At 41.7% G+C, this 21224-nt stretch overlaps 1 protein-coding gene across 1 annotated transcript in view; it reads left to right on the forward strand.

Moving 5' to 3' along the window:
* PGBD5 (piggyBac transposable element derived 5) overlaps positions 1 to 21224 on the forward strand; it is a 66899-nt gene that overhangs the window by 27007 nt on the left and 18668 nt on the right. The window contains exons 3-4 of the mRNA XM_033055117.2: positions 6634 to 6768; positions 17614 to 17794. Of these exons, the coding sequence (XP_032911008.1) occupies positions 6634 to 6768; positions 17614 to 17794 (316 nt within the window). The remainder of the gene's footprint in view (positions 1 to 6633; positions 6769 to 17613; positions 17795 to 21224) is intronic.

Here is a 21224-nt window from a genome sequence, read left to right on the forward strand (position 1 = left end):
TTATCCTGAGCTTGGTAAGGAGATGCTACTTAAAGAAAATAAGGGGGAAGAAATAGAGACAGCCCAATTTTCTTCCTTCCCCCTCCACTTCTCTACTCCTTTGTCAGTGTTTACGTCAGTGATTTCTACACAGCGTGTTTCAGTGATATTGAGTGGAACAAAAAGCACTAAAATACAGTTTCAAAAATAACCCTGTGAGAAAGAATAAGCTTTTGAATCTGTTGTTAAAAAAACCCTAGTGTACCTCCAGTAGCCTACTGGGGGATGTTCCAGACCTTCTCCTGAAAGAAGCTTTGTGCATGACATCCTCCTGGGTGCCATCAGTCAGGGCTGCACACTATCTGTCTGGAGAGATGAGGACCCCATCTGCTCAAAACAGCAGGAAAGAACCTCTCTCTTCAAATTGTCTTGAGTACAGACTGCAGTAAACATCAAACCCAGAATGTCCACTGAGAAATACCAGAAATAATTAAAAATAATAAGCCAGTTGCACAGAAACAAATGGAAAGATGTGGGGAGAGAACCACTTAGATGGGCTTTTGGAAGTTCTGCCTCTGAAAGCCAGTTGGAAAGGGGCGCCCAGGTTTCTGTGATCAGCGATACCTGAAATCCCAAGTTCAGAATGGGTTTGTTGCTTAGGGTACCTCTGTATCTTAAACAGGAGACTTGTGGTACCTGGGTGGCTCGTTGCTAACCGATGAGCTTTATGCTACCTTCTTGTAAGTAGGTACACAGCCCATACAGTGCCTTGCTTGTGAAGTTTTTTACAGCTGTTGAAGCAGTGGTTGCACATGGAGAGGTGACACTTCTCCCCCACTCTCTGCAGGAAGAGCAAGCTCCAGGGTTTTCAGGTAAGAGCTAATTCACAGCTCCTGTTGATTGCAGGAGGATTGTTTGGGCTTATGTGTAGGCTTGTTACTGACTTTCTTCCTCTGGCAGTGTGGACTCACAGAACAAAAATTAGGAAGGTGCCATGTTTAACTCGCCCCTATGGACAGAGCAGGGACAATCTGCATCCAGCAGGCAGTACAACATCTGCCTTCACAGTTATTTCTTCTATAGATTTGATCTTTTTTATTTTTGGAGAGCTAGAAAAGATTCTTCAAGTGGAACTTCTGTCAGAAATTACTTTGTTTTTTTTTCTCTCATTTGTGACTCCTCCCCCCTACCCAAATGTGCCTGTAAAAATAACATCACAGTTGCTATGAAAGGAAACAGGGAGAAAGAACTATGCCAGTATACCAAAGCAACCAAAGCCATCTAGTGAATTATAATTATTTTGCTATATATACTGAGCAAACAAAAGGAAATAATTACTCTCCAGCTTATGAAGGAATTGAAAGTCCAGAACATTTTAATTGTGTATCAGCAGTGCTAGTTATGGTTTCTGAAGTTAAAAAAATGGTGTTTTGACCTAGATTAGTAAAAAACAAAATGACAGGAATATTCTCTGCATCTTATTCCTCCTCAGCATCATTTGTATAAATAAACACTGCTTCTACCTGAGCAACAAGAGGAGGAAATTTGGGTCTGTTCTTGTAAGCAGTGTTGTATCTTTGCCACTTAGCTTTGTCTGCAAGCCTGAAGGCAGAGAGGATGCCCTGACTGTGCTTGGGAGGTATAGAGCAACAAATTCAAGGGTACTCACCTGCCAAGGATATAACTGAATTCCAGAAACCAGAGGAGTTCAGGGGAAATAACATCACTGCTCAAATATCCTTCTGTGCCTGCTGAGTGTTTATATGCTCGTCAGCAGGATGTGGCTAGACAGGATTGCTGTCTCTGGCTGCCCCTGACTGCTGTGGGAGAGGTCAGAAGCATAACTCCAGGTACTCTCTGCTTCCCTCTAAAGTACCTTCTCTTTGGTGTTTTGGAACCAAACAGTTTTTCATCAGTCCAGTGAAATACCAGCTGGGAATAGTCACCTTCTTATCTCCAGCAGGAGTGAACCCCCTGGCAAAAAGAAAGGTATAAGTCCAACCTCTTGCTCCAAGGGCACGGTGCTAAACTTTGGCCAATTAGTGGGCAGCTGCTTTGTGTTTCACTCTTGGTGGTATCATGGGGTACAACTAAGCAGTTTCAACACAGCTCTTCCAAACCAGCTCACAGCTTTAGATGACAGCCTCTTGGAAAACACAGAGGGGCTTAAATAGGCTGGTCAACTTGCTTTTGTGTCCTCATGGTTAAATGCTCGTTTGGTATTGGGTATTTCCTAATTATAAATCTTGCTTTGCTGTACCTCTAGATTTCAGATTTCCTGTTCTCAAAATGAACCTTTAGGAGTTAAGGGTGCTGGTTCCAAATGAGAATCATTCTGTCTTAGGGTTTATGTGAATGTGACACAAATATATAAATATTCAGAGAACGCTGGCCAAGTATGAGACATTGAGCAAGACATAGGCAGACAAAGGAGCAATAAGAATATTGAATAGCAAGGTAAATTTATGATGTCCTGTAGCTCTTGGCCAGTTGATCCTTTCATGAAGCCAGATTTTAGAGAGAGAGTTTGGCAACAGAAAATGATGAAACTTCATTGCTATTTTTAAATTACCTAATGGTAATGGAGTGCTATAAGAACTGACTTTTTGTTTTATAAGAGGATTGATGGAAGACTGAACAAATGGGCAGAGGAGCAAGGAATCATGGCTCCATTGGAGGTCAGAATTAACCTCTGAATGATGGCAAAGACGAGCTGTAGAATGTGGATAAACCAAGCAGGACTTTGAAAATGAGACAAGAAAGAATCTGTCTGATATACTGGAGAAGAACTATGAGAGAGAAATAAAGAAAAGTGATGTGGTCAGTGCGATGGACTAGGAAAACGGCTTTACAGCAGCAGTCTGTAGGAGAAGATTGCCTTATGCTGAGTAAAACTGTTGCAGGATGGTTGTGGGTTTTGGATGTAAACTTGTCTGGGTGGGTGGGTTGTTACTCTAAAATGAGTGCCATTTTAGAGCTCTTACTCAGAAAGCATGGAAAATACAGGCATTGCCTGGCTGAGGAGATTTTGCAAGTAGGAGGTGAAGACTGACATTCAGATTCACTAGCCAGTGATATCTGCAGCAGTAGGAGAGGGACGTCTGCAATGACCAAAAAAGGAGATACTGAGGGGTTCTTAAGGGAAGGAAGACGCTCTCAAATGCAGCATAATGAAATCAGAACTAGCAGCTAGATATGCAAGCAGAGATGTCAGACAGCAGCAAGAGAATTTGGATTAGATAGGAGGAGCTTTGGAGCAGAGAGGCAGAAGCACGAGCTACTCTTGCATGAGGAATGACTGACTGTGCATCCAGATGCAGCCAGAGATAAGGCAAGCTGGGGCAGCTTCTTCAGGAGACAGGCTGAAGAGACAGCTTGTATTGTGGATGGCCATGGAGCTCAGAGGGAGATGTTTCCTGGATGTGTTGGTTCATTATCTAAGTATATGAAGTCCAGAGTTCCAAGTACAAAGACTTAGTGATTCAGGGCTTTGTCTACAAGCTTGTTTGGGCTCTGGTGAGAGAGGATGGGTGGAATTTTGGTGTGGAAAGAGCATTGAAAATTATCTAAAATGGACAAGAAAGAAAGGCACTCCTGAGAGTGGATGTTTTGCTCTGTGAGTGAAAGATACTGTGAGATGGAGTAATTGATGGAGTCCCATCTTGGAGTCTTGCCTTTGCAGCACTTGGAGTGCAAATACATATTGAGGGAAAACAAAGAGTGAAAGTTTGGCAGGTAGATCTGTTAAGCTTTGAAAAGCAAAGAAAAAGCAGTGTGGTAGCAGTGGGGGAGAAAAGCAACTAGATGAGGAGCTCCTAAGATCTGAACAGAACTGGGATTTGAGAAAGAAAATAGGGGTGATTTCTATGAAGAAATCCACAAGCTATCTTGCATCATAGGAAGTCAGAATAGGAAGAGGGGGGCACTTGGGGAGTGAGAAAAAGATAGTGAAGAGGCGGCCAGGAATAAGAGTAGAAGTCAATTAAGCCTGAAAGTAGATTTTTATCAAGGAAGATGAGAAGCAGGAAAGTATATGCCCTGGGGCCAATAAACTCACTGCTGTAAAAGTGTGTATTGCAGCAATAGCAAGAATGGGGAATAGAGAGAGAGCAAATACAACTTTGCATGGGCATTTGGCAAATAGATGGATTTGAAATTACAGGAAAAGCAAGGAGACTGAGAATACAGGAGGATGAACAAACTAATAGGATGGGCCATCAGCAACAGGGCTAACTTTAGTCCTAAAAACACCATGTCAGTGCCAGGAGCAGGCACAGCCCATATAATGCCTTGCTTGCTTGCAAAGTTCTTTACAGCTGTTGAAGCAGTGGTTGCATGTGACACTTGTCCCCCACTCTAAAGGAAGAGCAAGCTCCAGGGTTTTCAGGTAATTTTCCTTGCCTGTCCACATTTTGTCTTTGCAGCAAAAGCAGATCTTTCCCTAATCTGTTCGCATTTTTATTCCCTCTTCACAAAAGTTGAGTCGGAATTTACAGATAAATTACTTAAATTCAGTACAGGGGAACAAAGGAAGGAAGGCAGGGCTGAGCACGGGCAGGAAGAAAAGGAAGATGGAGAGAGGTTTTAAATATTCAGATTTGCTTTCTAGATGTAAGGCTGACAGGCCTTACTGTGTCATAGAAGGCAGAGTGTGAAGGGTAAACAGGATGCAGTAGAGCTGTGAGGAGAGTTGATGCTGTGGTGCAGAGGGAAAGAAACTAATGACAGAGGGTAGGAGACGTCCTAAGGTGAACCTTGTACAGCCTTTTCTTTCTGCTGCTCTCCATCTGACAGCGGGGGAGGTTACAACAGTGGAATCACACCACTTAGTGGGATCTGGCAGGTAAAAGAGCCTTTCCAGAAGCTGAGAAATTCTTAACCGTGTATCCAACCCTATCCCAAAGGATATGCTCCTTCCCTCTGCATGAGATGCAGAAAGGCAAAAGCATATGAGGGCAAGTTTAATATTTGCAAAATGCTGTTCAGAATCCTCTGAGGCAGAAGTGGGAAATACCCCAGGTGGCCTTTAGATAGGAAGGGTTATGTTCTGTGTGGACCTTGAGAGAGGAAGAAGATTTGGCTTCAGTGGGGAAACAGGGCAGCTGCAGCTAGAAGAGCAAATAGCTTTGTGTGCAGCTCTCCTTGCTCGCATCTGCATTTTGGTGTATAATTTGAACATTTCACAAGAGTGCTTTCAGATGGTCCTGTGAATGTTTCATGAGTCCTTAAGAAGTGAAGTGCGTATAAATGACAGAGTGCAGCCATCACTGCGTGGGGAGGGCACAGGTGCCTATTTTGGGCTGACAGAGTGATGTTCAGCAAGCATCTTGTATTCAGGAGGCCAGCAGCTGCTCATCTCTGGTGCTTAACTGCTCACCCACCACATCTCTCCTACAAGCATCACTGCCAGGTTTAGTGCAGCTTTGTTCTCATTCCTGCCACTGACTGCACGGATGTGCACGAAAGTAGCACACATGGAGGCGTGGAAAGGCTTTGTCTGAGGGTGGGAGCCTCTGCATACCTATATCTGAGCCTGTCTCCTGGAGGGACAGTCACTGGAAAACAACAGACTCCTTTAAATTATAACCCATCTGACTATTTTGCACATCTTCACAAGGGTATGAATTATGGCCTGCTGGGACTGCTCTCCCCTCGTGTACAAGGAGGGGAGCCTGCAGTGACTTGCTGTGATTCAGCTGTATGTGTCTGAATTTGGTCAGCATTCATCAGCTGAGACCTTTCAACAGTTTGCAAGTCTTTGTACTTTCACAAGTGGCTTGCTAGACAATTTGCACATCGTGCAGTCAGGTATGTGTATGTTATGCACAGCTGCCTGTGAGCTGTGGGGAGTTATTAGTACTTTTCTATAGGTAAGTTCCACAGTGTGATACCTAGCAGTATCATACTTCAGTTTTGCTGCTAAATTAATGGAGAGAACTGTAACAAAACAGTTACATGAAACAGGGAACCACTGGATGCAGAATGCTGCTTCATTTTCACAGGTCTTCATTACTTGCTCCAGCCTGCCTTATCTTTTTCTGTTCCTGCCTTTGGTGGTTTATCCTTGTCTCCTTTTGTCAGTTTTTTAGCTCCTGAGGCAAGAGAGACTTCCCTAAAGCTGCTGCTGCCAGGAAAAATATTTTCTGTCTCTTCACCACCTCCTTAAGTGGCAGCAGAAAGCATCTTTTTCTCCCTTAACTTCTCTCTCTCTTTATTATGTGTTTTCCTCTGCTATAGCCAAGGAATGTACTTTACAACAAATTGTAGGGGATGTTTGAGTGGAAGACATTCTGCCAAACAATATGAAACTTATGAAGAAGCATGGAGAAGGATGCTGGTAACAATTCACTCTCCCTGCCCCATCTCCTGCATCATTTTGGAGGGATGTTGAACTGTAGCAGATAGCAAGAAGTGAGAGCTGTACCTTGCAATGTTTGCAAACTACGTGTAGAGCAGCTGTCCATACTGGGGTGTGCTTGGCCAGGCTTTGGATTTTATTGGACGGTAGCATCAAACAAAAGTGGGTTTGCTTCTTTGTTTGGGGTGATGCACACAAGCACAGTGCAAGGATTCTATTTCCTTGAAAGCAGTTAAAGCATCTTTTTTTTAGCAATCATGTATTTCTTTCCCTGCCTCTTTTTTTGCCCCTTGCAGGTACTACATGAGCCCCTGATAGATGAGGATCCAGTTTTCATTGCTACCTGCACAGAGAGGGAGCTGCGCAAGAGGAAAAAGAGGAAATTCAGTCTTTGGGTTCGGCAGTGCTCATCTACTGGTTTCATCTGCCAGGTGGGTTTTACCTCTTCAAAAGTCTTCATTCAGTTGCAGCAGGCCCTTGAATGTATTGCAGGAGCAAAGGTGACAGTCGCTTCTCTTGGTTACTGGCCGGGGGCTACAGTCTGAATGCAGGAGGCCTCTGACTCCTGTGGATACGAGACACGACAGACAGTGATGACATGTTCCTGATGCTTTGTTTGCTGTATGATTTAGCTGAGAGTTTCTAATACTGTTCATCTGGCTGCCAGCCCTCAGCTAATTACATTGAAATGCAGTTAAAAGGTCTACCTGTTTGTATATCCTAAGTTTATCTAAATGTCATGGTACTGTGACTTATGTCATTTTTAATGAGTCAGATTTTCTTTCCACAACTATAACACTGTACCTGTGATAGCCAGCGATGTCCAATAGACTAAATCAATATAGTATCAAGATGCCCATTTTTCTGTGAGAAACTTATTAATGGGGGCTCCTATTACATATCTTTTCACACATCTACCTCTCTATCAAAGAAATAAAATCTGATGTGTCTTCAAGGTGAGATGTCAGCTGGAGTGAGAGACATGTTAAAGGGTTTGTTTTTATTGTTTTGAGGCGCTGGGAACATCTTCTCAAATTCTCAGATTCCCCAGTTGCTGATGTATTTTGAGAGCCCTTGAAAAATCTGGTCCTTTATTTCGATACTTAGAGGTGAGGGGGCAGATGTCTTTCGATATTTTTTTTTCCCAAGAGCATTGTGTCCTGCATGTTCCAAAGTAGTGGTTCAGAGGTAGGATGTGCACACTGCTTGGTAAGGCTGAATCCATGTCAGAACAGGGCCTGTGGATTTGCTGCAGCTGAACATTCATTCAGACAGAATTTGGTTGGTTACGACTGTTTGAGTAGCTGTGCAGGAAAAGAGGCTCACTAGGAACAGAGGTTTGTGGTTTCAGCAATCTGTTCACTCTGAGAAGAAATTTAGGATCCTACCTCTTCTATCTAGGTTTTAAAGCAGCTGTTTTGTCTGATACAGAATAGACTCACCTTGTAAAGCATCCTTGGAAGTTTCTGCTCTCAAAGATCTTGGAAAGTCATTTGCTATATAGAAGCAGTGTCTTTGATCTCCAAGGAGAACTTCACCAGTCCTACATGCCGTTTGTTACTGAAGCGTATTGGGTACAGCGAGCACAAAGTCTGCTCATCTCTCTTGCCACACTCCCCCCAGCCAACTGCCACAAAACTAATAAGTCTTCAGACATGCCAGAGGTTTCAGATTCTGAGCTATAATTATGTTGCACTGCCCGTCTTGTCCACTGAGAGACTAAATTAATGGAATGTCAAATTAAACAGAATAGATGCTCAGCACCACCCTAATCCTCCCACTCCCTTAATGAATTAGATGCTCATGCTCCACTTGCATCCGGATGACGTCCAGGATTATCTTACCAGCTGCCTTCTATTTTCTATTCCTTGATTTGGCTGTCGTTATCAACATGCTGAAATGACAGGGTGAAAGGGGCCTTAGGGAACAGTGAAAAACAATATATCTTCATGCTAAAATGGAAAATCCTGATCTGGGGAGGATGGACAGCTTCAGTTATGATGTGATTGAAATGCTATGTCCATTTATGTGTCACACTTACAGGTGGTCTTGCAGAATCCAAAGCACTTTTTGGTGGTTATTTGATGTTTTTACAGTATTAAAACAGAGGTTTTGGATTTTTCCTGTATTTGACAGATGGAGAGAATTTATCTAAACCAGAAATAAATCCTGTGTTTTCCCCTTCATGTGCACACCTTCCTTTCCATCTGCCATCATGAAGAAAGAACTTGTCTGATAGTTAAGGACTGACTTGTATATCAGCTGCCAACTTTTGGAAAACCTTACAGTACCTAATTCTAGACATACATGTTCTGTAATGCTGTCTGGGTGAATTCCCTCCCTCACTGCTTCCACATGATGACTTTGAGGTCCTTTTATTCAAGATAAAATAGGACTATCAACACTTCATAAATCAGGATAATTCTGTTTCAAAAATCTGAATAATATGAATAATATTATTATCTGAATAATAATAATAATAACTGTAAAAAAGGTAGTCCCAGATAGAGGGGAGGAGGGACCTATATATGACTACTTTTCAGGAATGGAAGGAACTTCAAGAAAAAAAATCCATCTGAGAGACTTCTTAGTTTTCCCAGTGTTCTACTTTTCCTACGATGAAAAGGATTAGTTGTTTTTTCCTAATGAAAAACGGATATGCCACCTGCTGAGTTACTCTGTGAACTCTGGCTGGCAGCTCACAGGTCAGTTGATAATGTTAGGAGACAAACAGCTGAAACTCCTTAAATTCCTGTTCCTGCTTGTTCTTGTGAACAAAACTTTAAATCACATTTCTGAGTATGAGTAAACACTTCTTGAAGGCCCATAGTTTACTTTTTGAAGGAAATGGTGTTTGGCTAAAATTCTAGCCCAATAAGCCCTTCATGGAACAGAAGTGGCCTGAAGGCCATGTGCTCCTTGTGGACATAAGAAGGTGTATAGGCTTATATATTCATAACATAAATAATGTATGAATATTAGACCACTTTCCTGTCTTCTGTACTCCAGATAACTTGACTGAACCCTGACAGTTAATTGTTTTAAGATGGATGCACAATTTCAGATTCTATCTCTGCTTCAGAAAACCTCAAGCAGAGCATCTTGTTGCAATGCATAGCTTTGCTGCTGAGCATCTCTTCACGGTCAGCTGGCCTAGTGGGAACATGCAGGAAGGACACATCATTCAAACAATGTAAATATATGTCCGCTGCAGTTGGGAACACAAAGAAAACCTCTCAGAAGGTTCAGAAGGCCTCCAGGAGAGCTGACTTTGGCAAAGTAGATGGCAAAACTGCCCTGATACTGCTGCCTTTTCATCTGCCCTTGACACCGGACATTAAGGTGGCAGCAGCTGCTGTGGGAGAGGGCTTAATCCTCCTCATTTCTTTCTCTCTGATTCAGGGGGAACAACAAACACAGCTTGCAGGACTTCAGGTGTCCCTCTCCATCTTCTCTTTGCTTTTCTTGTTTCTTTCCAATCTATTTTCCTACATACTACTTAACACTTCTGTTTCCCTACTTACTGAGACACTTTTAAAACCAATATTTTAATGTCTTGATTGCAGTTTAAATTATTGAAGTAGCTTAGAAGTCTTTCTTACAGTATTTGCTTAGAGTATATTTAAATAGTAAGTCATACTATTTAAATCAAAACTCCAACTGTGTCAGGTTTTTTTTGTGAGTTCTTATTTCTTTTTCTCTGAAAATCTGGAACACTTGATTCAAAGATTGTTTGTAAATATGATTGGTAGGACTATTTCTCATTTTAGATATAGAAATATCATTCATCAAAAAATGGTGAAGAGAATTCCCAGATAGCTTACCAAGGCTAGTTATTTTGTCCTGGTGGGACACACCATGCTCTCTCTTTGCACTTCTTGTGTGCCTTGAAAGGAGCGAGCGTGGTTATGAATAACTGGTACTAAGCAATGCCTAGTCCTTGAATAGCTCCTCCTGCACAAGAAATTTTTCTGATCATTTTGGAAGAGAAGGAAGCACAGGATGCTGGTAAACCCCAGCACATGGAGAGCTGGCAGAACAAGGTATTCCCATAGTGCCTCTTCCTGAAGCACAGACCCATAGCCCAAGTGTAATCCTCAGACAGTCCCTGACCCAAAGAGCCATCAATTAACAAGATGAAAGACAGCATGTAGATGGTACAGAGCACTACAAAGGGGCAGTCAGGCAATATTAATCACTCTGATAGGCAGTAATGGAATTAGTCCATCAACGTAATTATTTGCTTTAAAAAAATCCTGGTATCATGATGAGGAAGAAATTGCTTTATGGATGTGTTTATCCTTTCCTATTCATTGAGATGAATTTTATTTTCTGACGCTATACTGAAGACTTTTCCCTTCCCACACTTCCTCCCTGCCCCTGAATATATGGGCTTTGCACTTTTATGGCAGAAAATTCTTGCAGTAATACATTTCATTTTCACTAATATCCCTGTGAAATATGTTGCTCAGATTTATGAAGTCCTTTAGGTCCTTGTGCTGGAATTGACTTTGAATTTCCACCTTCTGCTACTTCCCATGCAGTGATGAGTCAGAACAGAGTAAGGAAAAGTACTGTGTCACTGCATCTTGAGTCTTTCCATGCTCCTGAAGAAACAGTGATTTGCCTGACAGCCATGTTTAAAGAGTGAAACCTGGATCAGGGTGGCCCCTGCCTGAGAGGGTGGAAAAGGGCTCTCTGCCCAAAGAGCAGCTGTCTCAGTAAAGGGAGGTGTCTGAGGTGGCTCTGCAGATCAGTGACAGATCTCTCAGTGGCAGCAAAAAACCCCCCAGCAATGTAAACACCATGCTTCTATAGTATTTGCTGTAGTTCATTTCAGACAGGGTAGCTACAGCCAGCTCAAATACTTCATAACTCTGTTGATTTTACAGAGTAAAGACTTTCAGAATTTAGAGAAACTGAGATAGTGCCCCAAAGAATTTATAATTTCACAACATACCACATAAGTGCATTCAGTCAATGGTAAAGGAAGGGGTAAATAAACCTGGAGTCAGTTTTGTTTTCAAGGTCAGAGTTGCAGGAGAGTTAGCCATCTGTGCACTTGTGTAATAAGCTGCTCAGAAATGTTGGTGTTTCAGCCTATTTAAGTTGTGTTTAGAGATTAGTCTGAGCCCTTGCATTTCTTTAAACGGTGCCCTGATAATTCCTGTGTTGCTGGAACAGTTGCATCTGGAACACACAGATGTAGCAGCTGCTTTGAGGAAGTTCTCAAGGTCAGGCTTTGTCTGTGAGGGGATCCCAGGAAATCTGATCACCTTCATTTGCCAGTCACTGGTGGCTGGAAAATCCTATCTGCTTTCTTCCTCTGGCTCCCACCTGGCTCTGGCTTTTTAATGCATGTGATTCTGTAATGTCAGCATCTGAGAATCCCAGATCTCAGCTAAAAGTCAATTATCCTCTTGCACACCAGTGTTAACTGAAAAGGTATTTTTGCAGATGTGGGATCATCCCATTCATTTTTATGGACATTACAGTCATACCATGTTTCTAAATTAATAGGAAACCAAACCTAAATGTGATCCTAATGCGAAGATCTCTCACAGTTTACATAGAGTCTTAGTGTCTATTTTCAGGTATGAATGAAAGTTATTTCTTTGTTTCCATTTGAGCTGCCTGAAGTTTATGACAATAAAACTACCTGTGTAGTTGTGTCCCTTCTGCAGCTGTTCTTACTCAGTGCATTCTGTCTGGGGAAGGAGACTAAAAGCACCAGAGCCTTCTGCTTTGTGCACTCAATGGGTTTGCCGTATGAATGCCCCTCACGGATCCCATCCCTTTGTGCTGGGTGCAGTAAGCAGAACAAAAAAATAAAATCCTAGCTCTAGAAAGTTTAGGATCTATGTGCAAGAAGGAGGGTTAAACTTCCTACAGCAAATCTCTAGTTCAGACACATTTTGGCAGCCCAGAGAACTCTGGAAGGAGGCCGAGTGCAGAAGTGTTTCTTGGCTAATGCACATGGCAGAGGTCTGGGACTAACACACTGCTAGGCACCAGTATACACCCTACTTCTGGTGAACCTCCACGGGCTGGGCAGTCATCAGCCTTGTGGCTCCTCTTTGGAAATGAGCTGGGTCCTTGATGTTACTGATTTGTCATCACTTGGTTTTGTTTTAAGATTTTATGCCCTTTTTATGTAAGAATTTTCCTCCTTGAACAACTATGTGTTATCCTGTCAACAATTACAGAAATTCTGATAGTTTATGCTGCTCTTGCCTCGCATCATTTATACACCTTCCCACTTCTACCTCCTTACTTACACACCTTCTCACAGCTCAACAGTAATTTTCATAGAAAAACTGAACCAATATTATGCAGTTGTGTGGCCAGAGTGAAGCCTCAGTCATGGACCTTAGCTGGGCTGCCAGTTACACAGAGAAAACCTGGAAAAGCAGCATTAAGAAGAAACAGGACCAATGATTAGCAATTGCCCTATGGGGGTTGCATCCTGTCTAGGAAAGGTTTGGAAGACCAAAAGTAAAGAGCTTTGCTGAGATGGTGGTGATTTCTAATCAGGCAGGAGAGGGGCAGCATGGAAAGAGGCAAATGAGGGCTTTTTTAACATGAGTTGTTGGATACTTGGCTTCACAGGGCAAGTGCAAGCAGGAATCACTATACTGACATGGTATAGGAGGAGATCAATAGCAACGCCCAGACCATAAAGGCCTACCTTTATTTTCCAGCCCCATCTCCATTAGGTGCTGCAAAGAAGAGGGAACTGTCAGAAGGTGGGTGTGGTCCAAGCAAAGGGTTAGGCAAGTAATATGAGGGGTAGAGCACTGTCTGGATGTCAAGACACATTTCAGCAAAGCCAAATCAAAAAAGGGTGATTGCAGTAATTAGGAGGGAAGCCAGGTAATTCTTAGGTATTTGAAAGAATAGGAAATTATTTATGTGGAGCTGTTAGGGAAAATGAATCTGCCTGACCTAGATGTGGCTGCCTGGGAGAAGGTACAGAGCAAAATCTGCATTTGTTTATCCATGGATTGTCAATCTGCCATACAGGAAAGATGTTGTAGTGCCCTCAGTGACAAAGAAATAACAAGAAATCATGGAAAGAAAAGCAAAGAACTCTAAGCCATATTGGACTTGCATTGTCAACTCTATCAGCATCTTTTTGCCAGTCTCACAAAGATCTTTTTAGAAACTTTGAAGAACATGTGCAAGCAGAACAGATATTTATCAGTCCTCAGCACAAAGATGTTAGCTGCATCTGTGTGTGTTAATGCAGGTTGAAATAATTCAAAATAAAATGCAGAGGGAGAAAAGAAGGGGACCAAGTAAAGAGCTTTGTAAGGAACACCAGAAACTAGCTGGGAACAAGTTGGGAAAACTGTATGTTCTTGCATACCCTTTAGAAAATAACCTTTAGAGTAGCAGGAAGAGAATGAAGAGAGGCTGGAACAAATGAAAAGATCTGGTCTCAATAAGAGCACCACCACTGGTGCCAATATCTGCTAGAAAAGAGTTGTCTGGGAAGAGATCATTAAAGAAAGAGAGAGTATGAACTGCAGCAGGTTTAGGATGAAACTGGAGAGGAGAATCTCCCAGCGCTGTTGGTAATGGCAGCAGTTAGGGTGGGGTTTTGGGTGAGAAGGGGAAGACCAACTGAGGTGGGATCTAGAAAGTAGTGCTAGGAATGAGCCTGTAGAAAAAAATAAAGTTATTTTTACAATAGCTATCAAGGATCAAAACATCATGACTACTTTACTATCTTGCTTTTATAACTGTGTCATCTAAAACCATGGCTTTTGTTTTGTGGTTGTTTAGGATCTGCACTTCATGAAATATTTTTGCACAGTATCTTTCAAAATCTTCCTTCTGTTTATTACTATCTCTGCCCTTTTTTTGCTTCCAAATGTCATCTATTTCATTTGAGAATTGTACCCTGGGGTGCTTCAACTATGTATGAAGGTGGGATATTTGAGATATGCTATTCACAAGTGCTTTCAATATGCCATCTGAGCTTTAAATATGAGCAGAATCACCAATATTTCAGTTTCTAGGGTATATTCTCTTCAATGTGCAGTCAAGATATAGCTTTTGTTCTTAAGTGTTCCATTTTTTACTCAGCTTCTCACTCAGTGAGAGCTTATGAACCTTCCCCAAGAAGGTAATGAAAACATACTGGAAAAGTGTCTGGTGCAGTAGGGCAACCACAGATAGAGAGAAGACACAATTGAGTGTGTTGCTGTTCTGATAAACAACAGATATTCAACAAATATTTAACAAATAATTGAGGAATTAATGGAAAAAGCACTGCATGTTAAATATCTTCAGCCCATAGTCGTCTCCTAAGACAGATGATGTCACATCTATACAGGTTATCTCAATTGGTGCTGTAGATCAAATGTATCAGTAGCCATTACAAAAGACAGACAGTGAAAGAGATCTCTGCAGATATTCAAGAAGCACTCCTTGGGCTGTCCTGCATAGAAGCAGAGGATGTTTGCTGCCAGCAGCTGCCATCTGTCATCCAGCAACAGTTGTTGAGCCTGATTATGTTTTGCTCTTGGTACACATGGAAAAAGCACAAAATTCTAATGTCCCGGGACAAACCAGAAAATCTAGTGAATGGTTTGACAAACATTTTGGAGGCACAGTTTCTAACTGTGCCTAGGAAGGTCTAACAGCCAATTTCTGGCAATTGGTGCTTTTTCTGCAGATTCCTGACTCTTAAATAACACTTCTAATGCATTACAGAAAGGCAGGGAATGCTGTAGGCTTCAGTTGGTAGGATCTTAATGGGTTGAGGCAGAATGAAATAAGCTGGATGAGGGAAAATAAAGGCCATATGGGATCCTAGGGATTTGCAAAGATATTTGAAGCTATGTCTTTGCCAGTTATGTGTACACAAACACTGTTTCACAGCAGCCTTTATGCCTTCCACCACTGTACTGCTGTCACCCATCATCCCAATAAAGCTGGACGTGATAAAGCTTTGAATGATGCTTCTCCAAAACAAGAAATACTGTGCCAAGAAAAAAGGCTGTTGTTGGATAGGTAAGGAAGTGCCCAAGGAGAAAAAATATCTAACATTGGAGGAAGAGGAGGAAAGGTTTAGCAGTGGATATGGACATTTGAGTAAAGGGCACTGGGGAGATGAACAGAGCAAGGGGGTTGAGATTTACAGCCAGGTGTGCAGGGAATTCTGCTAACAAAACCTGTGAAGTGTGTAGTAGCATATTTCATATGAAAATAGTGGTGCCCCAGTGGCCAGCTGCATGGTGGGCATGCTCTTTAAAGGAGCTGCTTGTAGACAAACCAGCCCAGCAAGGCACCAGCTGGCACACCAGAGGACTGTCCCTTGGAGAGGCAGCACTCCACAAGGAACATGGAGCAAGCATGGAACAGGAGAGACTCTTAAGATTTACTGGATATGGGGAGGTAAACTGTAAGACACTTTTATAAACTTAGAGAGGTTCCTGCTTTGTTTGCAGCTCATCTGCTAATCTAAGATCAAAACTAATCTGTCTGCATTTTCTGCCTCCACTGCCCTGTTTTGAGGGTTTGATGTGTGGTCTCTGTGCTGGCATACTAGTAACCTAATCTTAATTTTGTTGCCGATAGTCTTGGAATACCTTTGCTGCCAATTTGGAACAATCTGTTCTTTGAATGCATTCCACAGGCTCTCTGGAGCCCTGATTAATAACCCAAATGACTTATCATAATTAGCTAGTCCTCAGAACAGGAGAAAGCACACATTTGACAGCTATCAAAAATGAGTGGAGAAGAATCTGAGAGTCTGCAAACATTGCTGCCCTTGTACTCAGTTGGGAGCTGTTTCTATCAATAAAAGGGGGTTTAAATTTTTTTTAAAGAGAATTGATGTGTTTAAGACTTCCTTTTAATATACTCTATACTTTTTGGAATTAGTGTGCATTTATCTTTGCACCAACTTTGTTTTCAGCATGTCAGTTCCTTCAAAATACAAATTACGTCTAATTTCCCAGAAACTTCATATGTAAAACATCCTGTTGAAGTTCTATTCCATGATGCATGAATTGCTAGGAAATATTACACAGAATATCAGTGCTGGGAGATGCACCATCTAAAACAGAGAGAGGCTGTTTAATTGAATTTTGTTCTTCTCTAAGATCATAGAGTTACAAATTACTGGGAGCACTAGTGCAAACATGAGCAATTTTGTTCTCTGAGGATTGCTATGAATTTTCATTTGTAACTGTGGCTGTTGGTAAAAGAAATAAGCTATACAGAAAAGTAACGCTTCATGTTTTGCATGGTTGAATTCTCAAACAAATTTAACAAAGTTGCTGTGGATGTATGACTCCAAAAGCTAAGGTAAAATTATATTTCCCTGCCCCAAATATTGAACAAGTTTCAGCTTTTTCTTTGACAGGAAAAATCCTCTGTAATTCATAAAAGATTTGAGTATTTCAGAGCCAAAGTCACATGCGCAAGCCTGGGAAAAGGTTTCTGAAATTTGCATTTGTTTGTGTATTTAAATCTTTGCAAGTTCCATGGTATTACAGTAGTGTTTGAGTAACAGAGTACAGTGTTTGCTTCTGCATATTTCTCTTTCCAGCAGGTTATTTCTGCTAGCTCTTAGAACAAGATGAAGGCTGGATGCCTAGTTGGCTTTATCAAGTGTTGAACTGGGGAGAAAGTTGTGCTTCTAAAATAATGTCAGTAAAATGAAATAGAAGGCTTGCATACAAATGAAGGGTTACACATTTTCTCCCTCTGAATGTGCCTGGAGAGTTTGATGAGGGTGTTCTGGCTGGTTGGGTGTGCATTTTGCTCATTTATGGAGGTGTATACACACTTGTGTCACAGCCTGATGGTTACTGCAAGCAGGAAATAAATCTGAATATTAATGCAATGAAGGTAATGGGCCATTTCCTTCTGGTCATATTACACTGGCTTTTCTTGAAACTAAAGTTTCCATGCTCTCCTTTTGCTGGCAGCAATGAAGCCTGTGCATATTCATATAACATATAATCCCAGTTATGACTGGAGTCTTTTCCCGCCAAGCAAAAAATCTTCAAACTGCATAACAGTGACAGGAGCTTCAGAAGTGAGGTGAAGGATGCTGTATTTATCAGTTGCTGTGCCAGCTAACCTGACTTGGTTTAAAAGCAACAGGCCCTTGAGAGGGACTTTAATTAGCCTTTATAACAAGTGTCTGCTGCCTTCCCAGCATGAAAAGTTGAGCTGTGCAGGTGTGTTGGGAGTTGCAGCTGCTCCCTCCAGATTCCTTATAACCTTCTGACTTTTCTTCACATTTCTCATTTAAGATTTATGTCCACCTCAAAGAAGGGAGTGGTGCTGATGGGTTGGATGCTTTGAAGAACAAACCACAGCTTCACAGTATGGTGGCCAAAAGCCTTTGTCAAAATGCCTCTGGGAAGAACTACATCATCTTCACAGGCCCAAGCATTACCAGCCTGAATCTCTTTGAAGAATTTGAGAAGCAAGGTGTGTATTGGATGACTTATTGGGTTTTAATGGTGACAGACCTAGAGGCTTCATGCCACTGAATTTTAAAAAAAATTCCAAAACTCTTCACTGCTATTTCAATTCCTTGTATAGATAAGTTGTTCATCTCTAAGAATAAACTTCTCATTTATGAGAAGGAACTATGCAGAAGATTTTCTAAATTGCTTTTTAAATCTTCAAAATGAGGATATAAAAACAATTTTAATAAGGTTATTTAAAGTGCTTGCTTTTGTTCTTTAACTTAAAAATGTGAGGTCAAATCTCCTATGTGACCTGGGGCACTTTTCAAGGAAGTTTCTATCTGCCCATGAGTTTTCTTTTCCTGTTGTGAAAGGTGGGATGAATCCTTAGAGATGTGCCTTTAAATTCTTTTTTGGTTTAATATCTGTTAAAGATGTGTTTTCTCTAGAGGACAGTTTATGTCTTTGAAAAAGCCCTAGAAAAGTTTGCTTTTTCATGTTTTGGAAGATTTTTGCTAGTGTCAGCATACCTTGATTGGACAGATTTTAGTTTTGAAAGCATAGTAAAACTCTCCACTAGCAAAAATGCACGTATCAGTGGAATGTTCATTGATACAGCTCTCCCAAGCAAGGCTCTTGCTTCTGCAAGAGCAAACCCAGCTCATCCTTTCTGTCAAATGCCCCCTCACTTTGAGCATGGAAAAGCCACGTGTTGCTTTGCTTTCAGCAATGCTGAGGACTTGTACCTCCCCTGCAGTTACAGGATCCTGCACTCTTGCCAGTCAGTTCTAAGTAATTTAATGTCATTCTGGCATTGTTCTTCAGTTAGCACAGAGTGATGTGATGCATGGAATAGATGGTGTGCCATATGGGTGCCTCCTTCCCAGCAATGAGGCTGAGACTGCCATCATGCATCACAGCTACGAGGCTGTTTGCTGACACACCGCTGCTGTCCACGTTGGGGTTTTTTGTCATTGCAGAAAATTAAACCCACGCAAACCATTATATTAATGAAACATGGCCTAAAACAGGGGGAAAGTCTGGGAATTGAGACAATATGTTAATTCTCATTTAAAATGGGAACATCAGTGAGCTCACTAGTGCTGTAGTTGCTGGCTCTGAGGGATGCATCTATTGAGCTCCATGCAGGACATTGTTCCTACATTAATTTAGTCAAGCTGGAAGCTCACTGGCAACGGTGGAATATCTGCATACCTCATAAAAGAGCCATGGTTTCCCAAATGCTGCACCAGCCAAATGGGAAAGGAGTAGAGCATATTTATAGTGCACTGGAGTTTTTCCTCTGCGCAGAGACCTGTCTTTGTTAGAAGGCTTTTCTCAACTAATTATAAGCATTACATTTTTAGGACTACCAAACCAATGATGGAAAACGTGAGTTAAAAAATATGCTGCAGATAACACACATACTCTTTGTACCTGAGATGAAATGTTAAGGTTTAAATGCAAAGACTGACAGCTTGACTGAGTTCATCCTTTATGCTCAGCTAGAGAAGGATAAAGATGATCTGGCATGATCCATTTTAACCAGTAACCCTGGTGAAAAAGATGCATGGCTACTAAACCAGCTGAGTGTTTATTATTCGCAGATAATTAAAATTGTTCACAGAGTTGAATTATTCATAGGCTTTACACTGCACAGATAATTCAAATTAATGGTTTCTATCAGGTAAGAAATACAGTAATGTCTTTTTAAAACATGTAATTTTGACTTACTACCTGATCAACTATGCTAATGCAATACTGAGATTTCATTTTGGTTCATGATTTGTTATATAGCTTCATGAGACTTTATAATCTCTGACAGCTGCCTCCAAAATTAAATTTCAGATCTGGTACACACTATCACCTTCCTAGGGGTGAAGCTAGGAGGTGGATGGGGCGTGGACACTAAGAGAGCAGGTTTATTGACGTTATAGCATGGCACTCCTACATAAAGAAGATCATGGGGAGAAAAGTGTTTCTGTTTAATAAGGCAATGGGACTGCCTGCATTTGCCATGAGCTGCTAGGGGCTAGCTCAGAGGTTTTGCAAGGGAATGTTGAGCTGGAAGGACTGTGAGACGCTGGGAGAGGTGAGATGCTTGAGATGTCAAGCTGTGGTGAAGTCAGTAAGAGCCTTGGAGGAGATGGTGTTTATTGACTCTGCTGCAAAGCAGATTGTGTACTGCCAGCTCCTGCTGGGTTCCTGCTGCATTAGTAGTACATTCGGTGAGAGGCAAGCAAAGAAGCCTGGACTGGACAGAGAGATCTCTCCTGATCTACCACAGAGTCTCCTTCTGCAATGAAGTCAATGTTGGGTTTTTCTAGTGTGTGACACTTTCTTGGTGTGTGACTTCAGCTAAACCTGAACAGAGCGACACCATGACCAGAAAGTGTCATGAGAGCCTGTTGAAAAGCATCTATGCTGAAGTGCTCATGACAGTTTAAGACCTATTCTTAAACTGATCAATTTACTTTTTTTGCTTTTTTTGTTCAAGAAGGTTCAGTTTCTGGGCTAGAGCGGGACCTGTGGTAGAAAGATCCCACTGAGAGCCAAAACCGAAAAGAAATTGGTATTGATCTTAGCTGCTTTATTTTGTTTGGGGGTTTCATGACTATCAACAGGGAAATAGGGAAAGATTTAAATAAATTCATGCTTGGAAGCCATAAACTTTCTGGAAACATGGAAGTTTTAAGGCAACTAAATGCAATTCTGGAAAATCTGGAAAGTTACGCACTAAAACTCTATTAGTTCCTTTCAAAATTCTTGATGGAAAGGACCTGGGGTCTTTGTAACCAGCATGCTGTACCTGAGACAGCAGCATGCCCTGGCACCAAGCTGGTCAGCCCTGTCCTGAGTTGTGTTAACAGGAGTGTAGCCTGGAGATCAAGGGGGGTGATTATTGCCTCCTACAGTTTTAGACAACATGCCTCCAGTACAAGAATATTCTGTATACAAATATACTCTGCTATGGGGAGGGAACTGTTCTTGTTCAGGTTCAGAAGAGGCTTTGTGGGGATGCAACAGCAGCCTTATGCTACCCTATCATGAGAATGGAGCTGGCTCTTTACAGTGGAGCATTGTGGAAGGACAAAAAACAACAGATTTAGGCTGAAACAAAAGATGTTCAGACTAGATGCAGGATTTTTCCTGGGGGCAGTGAAGCAGGATGCCCAGACAGGTTGTGCAGTCTCTGTCCTTGGAAGGTTACAAGCCCAGACAAGATAAAGCCCTGAATGGCACTGTCTGGCCTCAGAGCTCACCCATCTCTGTCAGGGGGTGGGACTAGTGACCTCCTGAGTTGTTTTACAGCCTGAACTATTCTTTAATCCATAGGATCCTGTAATCCTATAAAAAATTTTCTCAAATCTTAACTATTATTCACTTTCCCCTGGCCCACACATGCATTATTGTTAAAGACAGTAATGCTCTCTATTGAGAGCCTGTGG

This window comes from Catharus ustulatus, chromosome 3 (assembly GCF_009819885.2).
Source record: "Catharus ustulatus isolate bCatUst1 chromosome 3, bCatUst1.pri.v2, whole genome shotgun sequence".
NCBI classification, from domain to species: domain Eukaryota; kingdom Metazoa; phylum Chordata; class Aves; order Passeriformes; family Turdidae; genus Catharus; species Catharus ustulatus.